General features: G+C 39.9%; 1 protein-coding gene across 13 annotated transcripts in view; it reads right to left on the reverse strand.

Moving 5' to 3' along the window:
* Positions 1–270: 270 nt before the first annotated feature.
* LOC121674931 (glycerol-3-phosphate acyltransferase 3-like) overlaps positions 271–17,434 on the reverse strand; it is a 29,795-nt gene continuing 12,631 nt past the window's right edge. For 3 of the 13 annotated variants that reach the window (XM_042049781.1, XM_042049778.1, XM_042049780.1), the window contains 12 exons: positions 14,530–17,015; positions 7,521–7,593; positions 5,679–5,967; positions 5,224–5,298; positions 4,821–4,910; positions 4,433–4,526; positions 4,030–4,145; positions 3,289–3,344; positions 2,861–2,946; positions 2,082–2,210; positions 1,583–1,662; positions 271–1,134 (listed from right to left, as the gene is read on the reverse strand). In XM_042049781.1, the coding sequence (XP_041905715.1) occupies positions 1,020–1,134; positions 1,583–1,662; positions 2,082–2,210; positions 2,861–2,946; positions 3,289–3,344; positions 4,030–4,145; positions 4,433–4,526; positions 4,821–4,910; positions 5,224–5,298; positions 5,679–5,967; positions 7,521–7,593; positions 14,530–14,685 (1,359 nt within the window). In that variant the 5' untranslated portion in view covers positions 14,686–17,015 and the 3' untranslated portion in view covers positions 271–1,019. Of the gene's footprint in view, positions 1,135–1,582; positions 1,663–2,081; positions 2,211–2,860; positions 2,947–3,288; positions 3,345–4,029; positions 4,146–4,432; positions 4,527–4,820; positions 4,911–5,223; positions 5,299–5,678; positions 5,972–7,520; positions 11,803–14,175; positions 14,263–14,529; positions 17,016–17,434 lie in introns of those variants that run through there. The other 10 variants (XM_042049783.1, XM_042049786.1, XM_042049785.1 and 7 more) reach the window with 10 other exon arrangements.

Raw genomic sequence — 17,434 nt, forward strand, 5'->3', positions numbered from 1 at the left:
GCAGCACCTATTTGTGTGTGTTTCATTAGGGACATTCAGACTGTTAAAGAAGCCAGATCTTTCCATAGGGGGCTACTTACCAGGAGAGCAAATATTTTATACCAATAAATACTATAAGAGATGGAAATATTCCCATTGCATACTCCTTAAGTATACTTGCTCTGTTCCTGGAGGATGGGCTTGTCAGAGGCTAAATCCTTAGCCTTCCCATCCAGTGGTAACACAAGCAGGGGGCTATCTAGAAATAACAGCAACAGAGGACAGTGGATGTCACATCATAGGTTTTCTTTAATTTGTGTAATGCATACAAACAGACACAGAAAGGGATCTAACAAAACCACAAGATATAATTTAAAAACACAGTATATTTTCTGTTACACCATCCTTGGCTGGTACTAATTTATCTCAGTTTCACACACCCAGGCATCAGGGACATGCTGCCCTGGACACTGTTCTGCTCTTTGTCACAGCAGAAAACTTTCTACAACGCCATCCCTGGTCTTGTGACATGGAGGAGAAAGTCAGCACCTGCTTTTTCCCTCTGACATCCAACACTTCCTCTCCAACATGCAATTCAGAAAACATATTTTGGTGAACTGCTTCATGTCTTCTGACATCAGGAGATCTATCTAGAGCAACATGGTTACTGTGGCTCACAGTAACAATGCTAGTCCAAGTCCCTGAGAGAGTCTAGGAGTACAGAGGTGTTTTATTATGAGTAACCATTTAAGTCCTCAAAGTATTGTAAATATTTTTAAATTGTATTTTAATGAACATAACTAACTTTATTGTAGATTCTTTCAGCCTCAAGGAGAATTTAATTAGCATATTTTATGTTTTCCTATTTATAAAATTATAGTATTTTGCTTTAAATAAGGATATCTCTTTATGGTTTCCCTGCTGTGTCACATGCAAAATATCTTACAGGGACAGAAGGAAAACATGTTGGGTTTAATATAAAACCAGTCCATTTTCTGGTAGAGATACGTAATGGAAAAATGAGATAAAATAAATAGCATTTAACAAACATTTCCGTTTCCCACAGATCCATTTTCTATTACTATCTGACAATATTTTTTCTGTTGCTCTTCCTTGAAAGACTCTTTGACCTTTTTCCTTTTCAGTCCCCCGTCCCTGAAAGATACAGAAAAGAAACAGTCTTAAACACACTTCAGGGTCAAGGCAGGAAAACATTACTATATTTAGACTATGTAGTCAAAGCAGTTCCTACTCTTAATGTTGACTTTTGTAAGACAATGCTAAGTGATATATTACTGCCAACTTACCACACAACAGTGTCCTTCTTTTAACTCAGCATTTGACAGGAAAGTAATTAATTTTCACCTAATACTGCCTGCTGTCTAGATCCAGCTGTCAGCTGTTTCTCTCTACCTACTATATTATTCTAATTATTCTAATGGAATTATTCAAGTAATAAAGTAATATTTTCTGAATCAGAGTCAGTAAGGGTGATGGACTACAGTGCAAACAAAGCAAGTTTTAAAGGATTCCATGCTAATGTTTCAGAATACAGAACACCTAAATATGCTTTAAACCCAATTCCAGAGATGTTGCTTCTTACCAAGGAAGCACAGACATTCCTGCCCGAGCAGCGATGACAGCCTTGACTCTGTCAGCAAAGTGAACAGCATCTTCTTCTTCCTGAAAAAAAAATTAATTAATTGCTTTACAACATAGACATTTTCTCTGTGCCTCACCTAAAGAGATAGATTTTGTCAGACAGCAGGCACAGGAGTTTGTACAAGACCCACAGGCCAAATATGACCTGCAGGGCAGTTCCAGCTGATCCTGGTTTGCCACTACTTGGTGGCAAAAAGAACTAAATGGAGGCTCTTTGGTTTCTGGGGCAATCTCAAACAACACACAGCCTGAGGTCCCAGGTCTGGGCAGAGTAGGGGATGCATCCCACATAAATCCATGCTTACTTAAGACTATAGCATTGCTTCCTGTTCTTTGTCCATTAAGTTATCAACAAAGATTCACAAACACATTGTGCAGTAACACAGACATCCTTCCAGACACTGCACAAGCACTTTCAAAGCATACAAAAGCGTAAGAACCTCTTTGACCATTGGTGGCAGGTACCACACATTGCAGACGATAGCCCAGCTGGTCAACACATTAAAAACATAGGTCATCATGGAATGCTTTGTGCTGTTCCAGAAGGCATCTCCAAAGCGGGGGTCATACTGGAAGACAAGAAGAATAAGCTGCCTTGGTTTAAATCACATGAGCTGCTTTTTTTTTTTTAGCCACAAAGTCACAGTGCAACTTATTAAATAAGGGGCAAATCTAATCACACCTCCTGAAAGTATCAGTAAATTCAGAGTAAAGTTCCAACATTCATTACAAGTTTCTAACAGTTAACTTTTACAAGCAATGCAGGACCCTAAACTATGAAAGACCTGTTGAAACACAACTATAGCAAAAGATTTATTCAAAAGGTAAAAACTTGTCATCTACAGATACGCTGACCACAAAGGTTTCCTTGAAAATGCTCATACCAGTTTTAACAACTTCGGGCAAAGTTATAGTGCCAGAAAAAGTAACTAATGTTTCCAGATCTGGAGTGACCTGGCTGAAGGTACCAGAAAGACGTGGAAGTGCCAAGAAAACTGCCTTTATCCCCAAAGCACACAAGAGCCAGGAGCCTATGATAGAAATGACGTGTTTCCCATACTGCTTAAAACCACAAAACGTTTCTGTGTCTCAGGGCTTATTCAGTACTTTTTTCACACCGAACATACCCCTTTTCAAAGCTTACACATGAACAGCTTCTCTGACATGAGAAGCTTTTGCAAAAAATCCTTCCATGTTTGGAAAACTGCAGTTACAGTACCTTGATTGCTACTGGATGGATGGTTCCTCCTACCTCAAAGCTTCCCTTCTTAAACATCATTACAGATGTGTTGTTAATGCAGGTACCTGGTCAGAATTAAAACAGGTGAAAGGCTTAATCCACTCTGAGAAAAGCATCAGGAAATGAATCCTAAACGGTCTTAAGGAGACTTAGTTGCTAAAGGAGAAAGTAAGCTTTAGTTCTGGAACATAATCCCAGAGTATGTCTTCATTATGTTATACGCTAAAGCAAATAAACTGTCATAAAACTGCTGTAAAATACTAGGACATGTCTTTTAATATCTCACCAGAGCTAATTAATTCTACAAACTAAAAACAAACACCTCACTTGTAAAGGCTGGGTATAATAAACTGCACTCAATGGCAAGAAGTGAGAAGAGCAATAAAATCAATACAGTTGTTTCCTACCTTCTGGGAAAATTAAAATGGGTAACTTGGCCTTATCTGCAATGTGTTCTCTAATTCTGTGGAGAGAAAACAAAATTTCAGTGTATACTTCATATTTATGTTTGTCTAAGAATCTAGACATCCATTACTTCTCACATAGGACAAGTAAAGCCCTTGCCCAATTGCCCTTTGCCAGTCAGTTGCCTCAGCTGGAATATCTGCTGGTTTCAGGCCTTTATCTCAGTATCTCTTGCTAATAGAAAAAGTAGGTTTTCTACAAAGTTGTATGAAGTTTCATTTTACCATTTCAACCAAAGATTACTGGTACTTGAAGCATGTGAAAATAACTTCCCAGATTCCAACTATGAATGCAGTCAAACTTTTCTTTAGACTAAAATACATTCCAAATTTCTAGTTTTCATGCCTTTTAGGTTCACAACATCAGTTTTATGTGCATCTAATGATTCTCCACATTTAATTAAGTGACAGGTCACTATCTTACTACATTTGCTGCATCACTTAAAACCACAAGTATCACCATTAAGCAGATTACTGACACCAAAATCTGTCATTTTCCAGGACAATTGTCTTTCCTACAACTCAAGAGCATGGAGCTCCTCTCCATCTGCATTAAAGAACAAAATCAAAACACCATATATCACCAAAAAAAAAAAAAATGACAACTGATGACAAAAAATGACAACACTGAGGACAAATTACCAGACCTGACCAGACAATGAAGCAGACACCTCACTACCTTACTTTTTCCTCACCAGGTGACGGTCTTTCATTTCCGAGCGTTCAAACAAGACATGCTGAGAGGTTTGCATGCAGGATTTTTGAATAAGTCCCATAAGCCCTCCATGTACCTGGCCAACCTTGTAAGCCCAAAAGAAACTTGTTACAAAGCAAACACACATACACACTTAAATTCTTAAATTCTAAATACAGATGCAACCATTTCTAAGCTTACTGACAAATTATACCAATCCCCTTGGTCATAACTGTGCACACACCTGCCTGCATCTGGTTTTTCGCAGTCCAGAATGAGAATTTGGATGCTGTCAAATCCCAATCTTTCTAGCAGGAAGTTTATCCTCTTACCCAACACTACATCTATGGGCATCTCAACATTATGGATATTTACCAACTGTCTTGTTCATACCAAGGAATAGCATCCATCACTGGCCAGGATTAGGACATCCAATGGAGACGTGTGGTTGGCTACACAGATGCCTCCTTTCTGTGGTTTGTTTTCCCTGCAATGACAACCATAAAAGTAATTAGTTAATGTTTATCCTCCAGACTTCAGGCCCCATCAGGTGGCAAACACTGAAAAATATCTAAGCATCTGAAGGCAGTACTACGTCACCTACACACACCCTACCAATGCACAACAGGAAACACAGTAGGCAGACAGAGTCTGGGTGATAATTGTACCACCACCAAGTACCCAGGCTGTAATGGAATAAGAACCCTGCTCCAAAACTTGAGATGTTAAATACTGCAAGAAACAAATTCCAGACTAACAAGGGCAGGGTGGCATCACTCACCTGTTATGGAAATGAACAAGGCCACTCAGACATCGGATACCCAAGGTGGCACATACCATCTGGACCTGGTTGCTCAGCCAGCCTTTAACTCTAAAAGAAACGAAGCCATAGAGAGATTCCTAGTTCTATGGAGTCATACACAGGACAATGCAATATAAACTCTCTGAATTATCCCCAACTGCTGTTACTACAAAGACCATAGTAAGGCTCACACTGCATGTCTGCTTTCAGATGCCATTGCCATGAAACTCTCTCACAGCACTCTGTAAGTTTACAGGAGAGAAAAAGTCACTCCATGACAGTCCACATCAGTCCTCTGGACTCCAGCAAAGTGTTCCAACTACTACTTCAAATGCTTAACGAAATACAGAAGAAATTGAAAGAGCCCTCAGCAAACACCTACCTGCCATTTGGAAACTGTCCCACTACTGTAGTGGCCAACACCAGCAACAGGATGCTGAAAACAGACAAGCAGATGCTGCAAAGTAAAATAATCTTAATTAAACTCCAAGAAGCAAAACTGGAGGAGTAAACAAGAAGGTATTTTTATTTGGCCCACTGATCCACTTCATAATGCTTCCTTCCAGCATTAATAGCATCTAACTAGCAACAAACCACTAGCTAAGTAGCACACAAACCACTTAATCCATCTTTGCTGGATTTTAAAAACAAATTAATTACTAATAAAACATATGGAACATGGGAAATCTACATTTTTTAAGGGATATTTGAGTTTAGATGGCTTCTTGGAAAGGTCATGCCAGGTTGTCCTTCCTGCACTAGCCAATAACATATTATTTCACAACTTCTGTAAAAAGTACCATGAAAAATGATCCCAACCAATGCTGTCTGGCTCACCGGAAAGGCAGCAGGAGGCAATACCGAAATAGGATGCCAGTGACCCACACAGCAGCCAGTTTCCAGCTGGTATGGTGCAGGTTAGCATTGGTTCTGCTGAGCAGGTTCCAGGACAGCAGCTCCTCGGAGGAGAACCGTTGAGTGACTTCATCTTCTGCAACTGCCTCACAGCCCTTCTTGGAGAAGTACATGACATCAGCAAGGCTGAAACATCCTCGGCATCGGCCAGCAACCTCCTCTTCCATGGGGGTCTCATCTCTCTGGATGATCCCTGCATGAGGAAATGAGCCTTCCTTCCACACGGTGAAATGAACAATATGGATTCCAAAGAGAGTAAAATACATGTGCTTTTTAGAAGTAGCTCTCCTCCTACTCAAGCATCATAATGGCATTGCTATGCCTCATCTATGTACTGACAGTTCATTCCACAAGTCACTTCTGTAATCCTACACCATACAACCCCCCCTAAATTGCTGAGAAAGGAGAAAAGGATTCAGATCAAGCCACAAATAAAACCTTGAGTACAACACCTACTTCATTGTTGTTTACCAAACAACAGAGGTACTCACACCTAGAAATGTCACCAATACACTGCCAAGATGGCAGATCCCTCCTGGTGCCCTGACTCAAATTCAGGCAGTGTTTGTATGATTGTTGTTCTGGCTGCTGTTGATTAGTTTTATTGTTTCCCAGCTGTAACAAACACTTTCCTCTGGCATTTTTTTTCTTGAACCTTCTATTTTCCCCCATCCCTTCTTCTTTAAGAGTCACTTCACTACCAAGAGACTTGAAGGTGCCTAGATTTCACCCCCAGACATACACAGCATTACACAGATACATTGTGCAGGAATAATGACAGCACATTCATGCTCTGCTATTTGTAAAGTTATACCCCATAGGACAGCCACACAGCAAGTCTCACATGTTTGTTGAGGTCACTCTCAGACCAGATTCTTATCTGGCTGGTTACAGTGACTAAAGTTGTCTTGATTCATACCAGCTAACACTTGGCTTTTCTGTTTGCCACCCTGCCTTTGTTGTTGTTTTTGGGTTTGGTGGTTTTTTGGGTTTTTTTTTTGAGGGGGTGTATTGGATGACATTAAATATGCATTGTAAAAATACACTTCATTTATCTGGATCAACCTACTTCCCCCCTAATCAGAATCACAAAACTTTCCTCCATCTGCACTTCAGTAAAACCTTCAACACCCAAGAAATCATCAGACCAGAAAATTATTAGCTGACAAACCAAGCAGTCTATGTGACAAATGACTAAAAATGGCACTACAAGTAAAGGATTACTATGAGAACTTAACCCCCTCCCCTTTGGTCAAAGAAGAAAGGAAAAATAGTTGGGGGAAGAATTTATTTGGATTTTATCCTCATGCCTAGAGAAGAGTGCAAATTGTAACTGTGATCCATGGGATGCTGTAACTCTTCTACTTGAGAGACTCTGGCTTTTTTGCATGCTAGGAGTTACAAGAAGCAAAAGATAACCATGCAGAGCCATGTCAAGCACAAAGAACACTCATTCCTCCCAATCCTGTAATGAGACAGCTGATGGAGCCAGAAAGCACAAACTACTTATGCAAACAGGGACAGCTTCCCACAGGCTTATCAGCAATGTCTTTCTATACCCACACTAGTGTCTAACTCCTTTTATTCACAAGACTCAATCATTCAGAGATTCTCTTGTTTTTAACATGCTTTTGTAGGTTTGTAACTTCAACAGATATTTGCCCATCAAACTCCTTTCTAAGTAAGTAATCTAAGTAAGATTGTTAAATAGTTGCCTTTTTACAAGATAAATAGTGCTGTGTCCCCTTCATCCAGAGATCTTACCAGTGGAGATTAAATTTTCAAGTGCCAGCGCCTTCTGCTTTTTTACTCCCTCCTCAATCTGCAGGGTGGCCCACTGTTCCCAAAACAAGAAAAGTAGATGTTGATGGTTTTCATTTCGTCATTTCCAGACATTCTGTAATTACCTCAGGTCTGAGCCTCTTTTACCCCTGCCAGGTCTAAGATTTTCATTTTTCAAATTCAGCCCAAAGGCTGTCCCGCACACCTTCCGTTTCATTTGTTACATGGACTACCTTTTGCCATTTCCAGGAAAAAATGGTTTGGCTCAAACTGCTTTTCAGGACACAGGCAGCTGTTTTTTTCTGCAGGTCCAACAAGTTACTGAGCTACCTATGAGACTCTAAGAGATCCAATGTGCCCAAAACTCTCTCTTCTCCAGTTAGCTTCAGGCAGTAGGATTATGCAAAATAATATCACTGACATTAGAGACATGCCAGAAAAATAGATCTAAAAAATGGATTTGAAAGAATAAAAGAGATTACCTCATTTTGAGGGCATTCAAGTGATCCCTGCTGACAGAAAACAGAGGTGGCAACATTTTGTATCTATAATATTTCAGAAAGTAGCAGCTTTGATAATGAGCTTTCACCCTTCCCTGTATTCATCTTTATGAGCTCAACCAAGTTTCTCCTCCTTGTGTAGAGCATCATAAAACTCTCCATTAGCAAAATCAAGTATAACAATATGCCTAATTTTTGAAAATTTTCTAGTTTTGAATGTTTTCATCATACATCCATAGACATACACATAGTAGCTCTCCTAAGTACTAAATCTGCCTGTATTTATGTCAAGGTACCTGCCCCAACAAAGGGCACAGGACGCTTGAGCATAGGCTCTGCTCATTATTAAAGGCTCAGTGACCCACTCAGTTTATGCCTTCACCTACTATTAAGGGTTCCCATATACAACAGATAAGGATAATCCATTTGCTTCATATAAACTCTTGCTAAACAGTGTATTTCCCTCTAACTGACATGTGCAGCCACACAAGTCACCACAAAGCTGATCTCAAATAGTCTTCGTTCATTACAACATGTCTCATGTGCAAACACCAACCAGTTTTTTGCCACCCTTAGTTTTGCATGCTCTCTACCAGCTCTTTCAGTAGCTATTAAAGTTAATTCAGTAACGAAATGGACACTTTGCCGTGACATAATTGGGATATTTTACTTAACCTTAGCTGACCTTTTTTTTAACCAGTCATCATAAAAGAAAAGAAAAAAGTGAAAGCAGAATAGGCTTTTATGTGGTATTTTAAACTCCATGCAAACCATCTTTGAAAACACCATAAAGCAAACAACCCCCCCAAAAAAGAAATTTAAAAACCTACACCACAGACCTTCATCTTGTCTATACTTCCCAATTATTCTCCTGAAAAGGTCAACAGGTACATCATCTCTCTCAACCTTTTGCAACACATGGAGAGTCATTCAGAATTGTGGAGCCAGGGGATGTCATGAAAACAGCAGCCCACACACTGAGAAATGAAAGAACATACAGAACAGGTACAGGAATGTTGCAAAATAGAGTAAAGGCAGACATGGCAAATTTAACCTCTTTACAAAATACTGCTGGTCCTCATGCCTTCCCCAACATCCTTTAGGATAGTTGCATGGTATGAGGGAGGAAAAAACATAAAAATTACTGAGACTGACAAATAAAGCCTTCTGCCTTAGTCTCTGCTTTTCTGTCTCCTGCCTACCACCCTTATCTTGCCTATCGTTGTCCTCCTACATAAAAAAAGCACCTGTCACCTGGCCCGCACTGCCAGAAATGAGCTTGTTCATACTGTTCTGAAGGATTTGGAATAGCTCCAGGAAGCTGGCTTTTGATTCCCACATAGAAAAAGGGTGATAATCACGGACCAAGCTGACTCCAAAAATACACGTTAGCTAATCTAAATGAGCGAGACAAGTCAAAACCAACAAAAATTTATAAAGCTTACTAGTAGATTATAAAATCTTATCTCCTAGCACAAAAAGAGTGAGGCAAAAGTGGCAGACTGTAACTAAATAGCCAAAGGTACAAAGGCAGTGGCCAAGGAAGATGAGGAAGAGTTTTCAAAGTCTGAAGAGTTACACAAGGCTCATTAGCTTGGAAAAGAACTGGCTGAGATGGGTTAAGAGAGACATCTACAAAGCCTGGACTGGCACAGAGCAGGTGTTTAAGGAACAGTTATCCATTTCCCCTTCTACTACTAGAACTGAGATTTACCATGGGAAAGCTCTGGGCAGAGCAAGGAAAAGGCAATATATTTCCACAAACCAATGTGGGACACAAAATTCTCCTAACTTGTGGCTTGTCATGGGAGGCTGAAGCACAAGCAGTGAGGAGGGAATACAGCTGAACAGTCACCCAGGTCTTAGGCTCTCAGTCAAGCCACTGAATTGACACACCTGTCAAAGCCATCTCTCTGGGTCAAACGCTGGACTAGTTAACTCTGGAGTAGCTACTGTGTTGTTCTGCATTTGGTAGCATCTGTATGTATAATTTGTTTTCAAAAATGAAATAAGGCTTCGTGATCACCTTTGTATTGCACAGTATTGAGACAGAGCTGTCACGCTGGTCTTTGTTGCAAAACAGTAATGAAAGGATGTTTTAAATACCTTACAAAAAAAACCACAGATGTTGCAACTAACCCAGAATTTAAGTATTAAATGTAGCAACTTCATTCCTACATTTGCTGACCGAATGAGAACTCAGGTGTTGTGCTTTCCTCACTCCTGTTTCTGAAGTGATGAGGACACAGGAGTCCAAACATCCAACAGTTGATCCCAGCTGGAATACTGAAGACTTGACAGCATAACTCCAACAATCCATTTGTTTGAGCTTCCTGTAATTACATTCTAAACAAAATAAGGGTGCCCAAAACTTCATTATATTAATTATTGTCTTCACAGGACAGGACATGAAATACAATTTGGAATGTTCATTTCTTGCAGTCTCATTTCTTGCAGGATTTTTCCTCCCTTTTCCCCTTTAAGTACAGCTCAGTACTCCATTTTTCCATATTATGCAGTAATTCAGTTTTGCCTCTCTTCCCATATTTTACTACCTCTTCTCCCATATTCTCACAAAAGGTTTTTCTAATCACTCATTACACGAACTTTTCTCAATCTTTTCCTCAAGTGTGACACAGGCTTTGAGGCAATTCTTCTACGCAAAGTCTTCCACTACAATGGCAAAGAGAAGGCTGGTAGGTTTTCAGTACAAACTAAAATCACCATCTAAGATCAAGCACTTGTGACCTCTTCATCCAACAGTCCTTTCTGCCTGGCCTCATTTCCCCTTGCCCATCACAAACATGAACCCAAATCAAACGCTCTGAGTGTTACACTCAGTGTCACACTCGGTGTCTGAGAGGATGTGACCGTCCACCCTCAGACTGTGAAAAGGACTCAAATCTCCTGGCTCCTCTGTAAGGGCTGATTAAATGGGTTGAGAAAGGCTTTTTTTGGGACAAAAGCATAGGTACACTTTGGGTTTTGATGGAGAGGCCAGCTAAGGATAACCATGTATTTAAAAGCACAGCAGTGCAATTTTTCACCAGCTGAAGTGTCTGCAACATCTGCCGTACTCCAGTAGGAGTTTACAGCATATGAGCTACCTCCGCGTACAAGTGAGCTCTCAATTCAAAAGCTACTCACAATTTTTAGCTGGGTAATTTCTTCTTCTCAAGAAGCAACAATGCTCCAATTTCATACAGAAGTTCAGATCTCATAAAACTCCAGAATATTTCTTGGCAAGTAGAGCTGCAGCTATTGAACATGTTTCTTTGACTCTTCACAGGGCTGTGACAGCATGGTGTAGATTTCCTCCTAGCAAATGCATTTTCTTTTGCAACAGCTGGAATAACATCCCATGTACAGCTTTGTTACTATTCTCAACAAACCCCAGTATGGACAAAGCTCAGAGAAAAGACATTATTTACAAAAAAAAGTTCACAAGCATATGTGAAAGAACAACGCTCAAAAAACCCAAACCACATTCCCCTTTACCATTTCCAGAAATATTTGAAGGATCAGTTAAGGGTAATAATAATAATTATGGGCTAACAGATATGCAATTGAGAAATTACTGTATTGGAGATCCTTTGCTATTATATTATCCATATGTCCTCAAACCCTCCCCCCCCCCCAAAAAAAAAAAAAACAGCCACAAAAAGTACCTGCAAACAAAAACAGTCACTCCATGTTTTCAAACCTTGAATCTTACTTTTATAAAATTATTTCTTTTCTTTCCAAAATAACAAGAACCTAGATTCCTTGACAGAAAAGCAGCAGAGGGTAAAAATTATTTCCATACATGATTACATCTTTCCCATTTGATCCATTCACAGTGCTAAAACACTTCTGTGAAGTCAAGAGAACAAAGTGACTTATCTCATCATATGCCACCATTACTCTTTGCTTAGTAATAGATCTGAAAACTTGAGTTTTAATCTAAAACACCTTTTTTGCTCCCAAAAAATTCAGTAAGGTCTACAGATGGGCTTTCTTTGAAAACACAACTTTAAAAAATAATTTTTGACTTTGAAGTCCTTGATTTTAGTCTCCACTCTTCTATTTTTCTCAAGTTGCCAAACACAGAGGAAAATAAGACATGCTTTCCCTCTGCTCAGCTGTAAGAAACTGATACAAAGTGTTCCCAGGTGAGAAGTTTTCTATTCATTTTGCTGGTCTACATAACAGACTAAATCAAATGCAACACAGCGGAGAGACCAGTCATAGTGCTCAAGGTCGGATTTTTGCTGAAGCATCAGGCAGTTGTTAGGCACTTCTATATAGTCAGTAATGTGTTAATACATGACTAAGCATCTTCAATATTTCCAGCTCAGCTATCCGGGAAGGCATCGTGTTTCACCATTCCATATGACAGACAACAGGAACCACGGATGGTCTCTGTGCATTATCCCATTAGCAATATCACAGGAGGACACCACCACAGCTGGAAACCAGTCAACACTTCTCCAGGCTTTCAATATCAGGTTTTTCATACCTCAAACAAGCCTGCTTTAAAGATGACTTAACCCAAGCTGCAATTTTGGCCATATTCTTGTGGATGAGCCTCAGGATGCCAAGAATAGGCTCAGCAATTCCATGCTTAAGCTTTAACCCAGCATCTCCCAATCCTACCCTTTCTTCCAAAGAGCCCAGTAGGCAGCCACAACACAAGCAAAGGGGACCTAACTTTCCTTCCATCTTTTCTCCCTCCCATTTCCCCCCCAAGACAGCTCTCAGTTACTCTTGTGGCACAATGAGAAGCACTTAACAATACTTCAAAGAAAACTGTTGGAATTAATTGTAAGATGAAAACAGGGGAAACTCCTTTTTTGCCCACAGGACAATTAGGGAACAACTTTGAACAAAAGAACAAAACGAGCCAGCCTAAACATCAGTGCATGGAGCTGTACTGTTCCTGTTATTAGCTGCTGTGGCAACAGGGAGCTAGCCACCAAAGGCTGATCACACAACAATTAACTTATCCTCCGCATTGTGAGCACAGAATTATCATGCTCATAACCTGTTATGAAAACTGTGGCGAGAAAAACACTTAATGTGCTTTATGAAAGAGAAGTGCCTTCCTACATAAAACACACACTGATCAGGACAAATGTCTCTCGAACTTGGGAAATGCACAGGGAAAAAAATACAGAAATTATTTTGATGCCCACCAACTCCAGCAGCAAAGCTGTCCAAAGACAGGTTTGATACGAGAGTAGCTCTTAATTAGGGTACGAATAAGAATTTAATTAGCATACCACTGGCTGATTAAAATGTTTCACATATAAAGACCAATACTGCATTCAGCCACCACAGGCAGTCATTACCCACTGACATCAGTATCTGAAAAAAATAAGTAATCCCTAATTTTTGCAGTCATGTGCACTATGGTAAATGATGTTCATACAGCTGAAGACAGATACTGCCCAAGAGCTCTTCATTGGTATTAAAACAAATAAAACAGACAACCTCCCCCAAACCCACAATCAAACAAACAAACAAACACCCCCCAAACAACAGCAACAAAAAAGAATTATAAGAAGAATAAAAGAATTGGCAAGGTAAGATGGTCATGATATTAACTGTATCACACTGTTACATATGTTCTACTGCAAAACAGATAACTCCAACAGCTTAATAATAATAGCAACAATAATAGTAACATGTTTTCTGCCACAAGTAGAAAGTATATTCACAGAAAGCAGGTTTATGCCAGAAGCACAAAGTTAATCTACTGGAAAATGGAAATGCTTTACTGTTCAGTATGATGAATTCGCAGCACCTACTTCTGGCTAATGATGGATATCAAAAGTCAAACTTGAAAAACTAAATGGGATTCTGGCTTATTAAAAGCCCCAGAAACCTTTTACTGATAGAAGCAGGATCAGGATCTTAGCTATGATCTGTTTATCTCTAGAAAAGTTACACTTTTAGAAGGTTGCACACAGATTCCTTTAAGTCTTGTACAGCAGAACTTGTAACTGCTGGATCCCCCAGATCAGATTTGTAAGTGGGAGAAGCAAACACACAGAATCAGTGTTCTTACCTGGAATATTAATCTCATGCAATTAAAACAATCCAAATAAAACCACTGGAACTTATATACATCTAAAATATACGTTTTTATTACTTACCAACTCCCATAAACTACAAGATCTTTTTCTTTATACTTGACTTGTCATGAGTATTCTACTTCCATGAAGCATTCTAACCAGCATGAACTAGAAGAAAATATCATGGAATCTCTACTTTAACCCTGAGAAACCTCAAACCAGTAGCAGATTATAAGCCAGGACATGACTTGGTAGCATTACAGACACCCCTCAAAAGATTTTCACAAAAAGTAAAGCTGTGAACAACACATCTAAGTTAATGGATTTTTTTCTGCTTACTTTTATGGCATTTCTATCAAATATACAGATTTTAATTTTTTTATTAAACATGTCCTGTAGCAAACACATACCTTTTGAACCCACTTCTCAACTTACCTCTAACATTTTAATTACAATTTTCACATAGAAATGAGAAATCCCCAGTGACACTCGAAACATCGAAGGCAACAAAACTAATGCCACAAACAAAATCATCCAGATAGACAAAATCTTGCCTTCTGCAAGGCCATGGCCTTTTCTATTTTCTTCCATGTTTGCTCCTCCAAAATGCCAACCAGCTGCCTTTCTGAGAATATATGCTCATCTGTAGTGGAGAATCCAGCAAGCTTCAAGAGACAAAGGCAAATAAAAATTACACATTCTCAGAGCCAAAGCTGTGTCTAGGAGTAAAGGCTGTTGCTCACTGAAGACTGACACTACTGATACTTTCAATGATAAGGTGATTTCTACCCTTTGTCCCGCCCTAACTCCACCCACTTCCTTGTAATTGATAAGCGTTTACTCACCAGGGGAGAAGAAAGAAAAAACATGATAAGTAATAATATATGTTAGATAATTAGATGCTGCCAATAAGGAACCCTGTCAATGTGACAACTAGTTTTCACAAGGTGTCCTGCCAATAAATTACAATACAGAACTAGGTGGGTGTGTTTTTCTGACTGCCTAAAATCTTCTCTTCTAAATCTTATTAATACACATGAAGCATTTATCCAGCTGACGTTTGCACAAATTTGTGACTTATTCAGTCAGATTTTCTATTTCATGGTGAGATAACTGTCTTGATTTGGTATTCGAACAAATGAATGAAACTCAAGCTTGAGTTGCAAGTCAGGGCTTATTTTATTTTATTTTATTTAACACATGTGAAATGAAGATGCAAGTTTCAGCAGGCAAGGATTGACAAGACAATAAACCCGCTCCCTCCACTGCTCTATCAGAAATTAGTCAAAAAGCCTGTATTATAGGGTTACAAAATACACTGCAGTGAAGTAACAGGCCATCTATTTTTGCACCTATTCAACTACAGAATTGAAATGCAATAGGTAATCCCGTTTCTCCTTCTACCCTATCAAATTTCTATAATTTAATCCAGTATTTTTTAGAAGAGACCCAGCTCAGCCCCTTGCAGCCACCTCTCTCCTGCCTTTTTGTGTGCATCACAGAAGATACAAAGGTAAGTGACTCTTATCCCTAGAACCTCAGGGGAGGCCACCAGCTTCTCGTTTACAACCTTCCCACAGAACAAGTTAACCAGCCTTGGTGGAATGAGCATTTAGGGCACAACTTCCAAGACAGTGACATGCCAGTCCACAGAAGATCTTCCCTTTGCCAATAATTACATTGGTGTGTTTGTCTGAAGCCGGGGCTGTCCTTTTGAAATATTCCCATCCCCAAGTACCGCTGCTTGGTTCGTGTTGTGAAGCAGTTGGATTCCTTAGAAATGGAAGCAGCCCCAAAGATCCCCTGTAAAATGTGCACCCAACGCTGTCCAGGCAGTAAGAGAAGCAGAGCTGTCAGAGGGGGCTGCACCACCTCTAATTTACACCACGCATCCAGGCAGCAGCATGCAGGCTCCTGACACTCACAAGCCCACGTGAATCCATGGCACGCTTCTTGTGCCACACAGTAAGTCGAATAGCTTCTGTACCTTCAGATTTGCTGCTGCATGACATCCCTCAGGTCTTTCAAATTACATTGCAATCTTTTCTAGCAATATAACTTTTCTTTTGCATCTTTTCATTGCTTAGCTTCTTTACCTTCTCTCCCCTTGCTGGCCTCTTTCCAAGCCTTCTGTATCCTCTACAAAACCTCACTGGTTTGTTTTTTAATTGTTTCTGCCTTCCCAATGCTCTTTCTCTCAGCAGCAACCTCAGGCCCCTCATTCTCATCACCCTGCTGCTGCCAGGTACACCATTAACCACTATTTCCCACTGGCCCTTCCAAAATGCTTCTCTAGGAACAATGCTCTGCTGTAAAACAGCTTTGCTCATCCATTTCTCTTTAGCTACCATTCCTTATTCTCATTTCTGATCTCTCCCTCAAATAGCTTGCCCAGCTAACACTCATTCCCTAGCATGGCCTGTGGTGGAGATCTGGAGGAGAGGGCATTGATCCACCTGGCAGCACCTCTGAATAGCTGCCATCAGCCTTGGCACACAGGATCGGTATGCACTTTGTCTGGGTGCTAAAAACCTCGTGGGCGGGAGGGTGGAGGTAATTTCTGGGACCTGATTTGAGGCAGGAAAGGTGGGCAAAATGAAATATTGCAAGGAACAGGAAGAATTGGTGACTTGCTTGGTGGAATGCCTCGGCAGTAAGTTTAGGCACACACAAGACAGATCATTTCTTAAAAGCATAGAGGGAAAGACAGACTTCCCCAGCCTGGATGGGAAGAAGATGGTTCCTCCTGGATAAGGGAGAATTGTTGTTCATCCTTGTGAAACCATACAAAGAAAGAATTGAAGAGTTGCTAGTAGCCTCTCTATTGAGGTGGTCAAACTATCCAGCCTAAAGGTACTACAAGATCCATATGGCCAAGGCTCTTCTTACATTTATTCTTTGCTTTATCCACTTTGTACCTCCTGAAATAATGAAAAACATTTCAGTATTTTTACTATACTGTTACCTTTAATGTCACATGGTTTGGAGAGAAAAACAAACAACCAAACATACAAACAACCTGCACCTAAGCCACCCAAATTGGGAATAACACCAAAATCAAGGAGATTCTGCACATCTAACAGGATGGAATAAAAATTCTAATTCAATGGAAAATTGTCCTAAAACCCACTAAGGAAGGAACTTGATTACTGGAACTTGTCCAATCATGACCAAGAAGTGCAATCTTGTTAAATTTCTGACAAAAATGGCTGCCAAAGCTTCTAAAGCATCTTTCTGCTCTTGAGATCATGAGCATAAAAACAACTGAGACATGGTGGCCTAAGCATTGTACTTCTTAACTCCAAAGCACTTGAGACTGCTATAGAAGTGAATATGGATT

This window comes from Corvus kubaryi, unplaced genomic scaffold (genome assembly GCF_017639235.1).
Source record: "Corvus kubaryi isolate FWS band 111438036 unplaced genomic scaffold, C.kubaryi_AGA036_p1.0 71, whole genome shotgun sequence".
Lineage (NCBI taxonomy): Eukaryota > Metazoa > Chordata > Aves > Passeriformes > Corvidae > Corvus > Corvus kubaryi.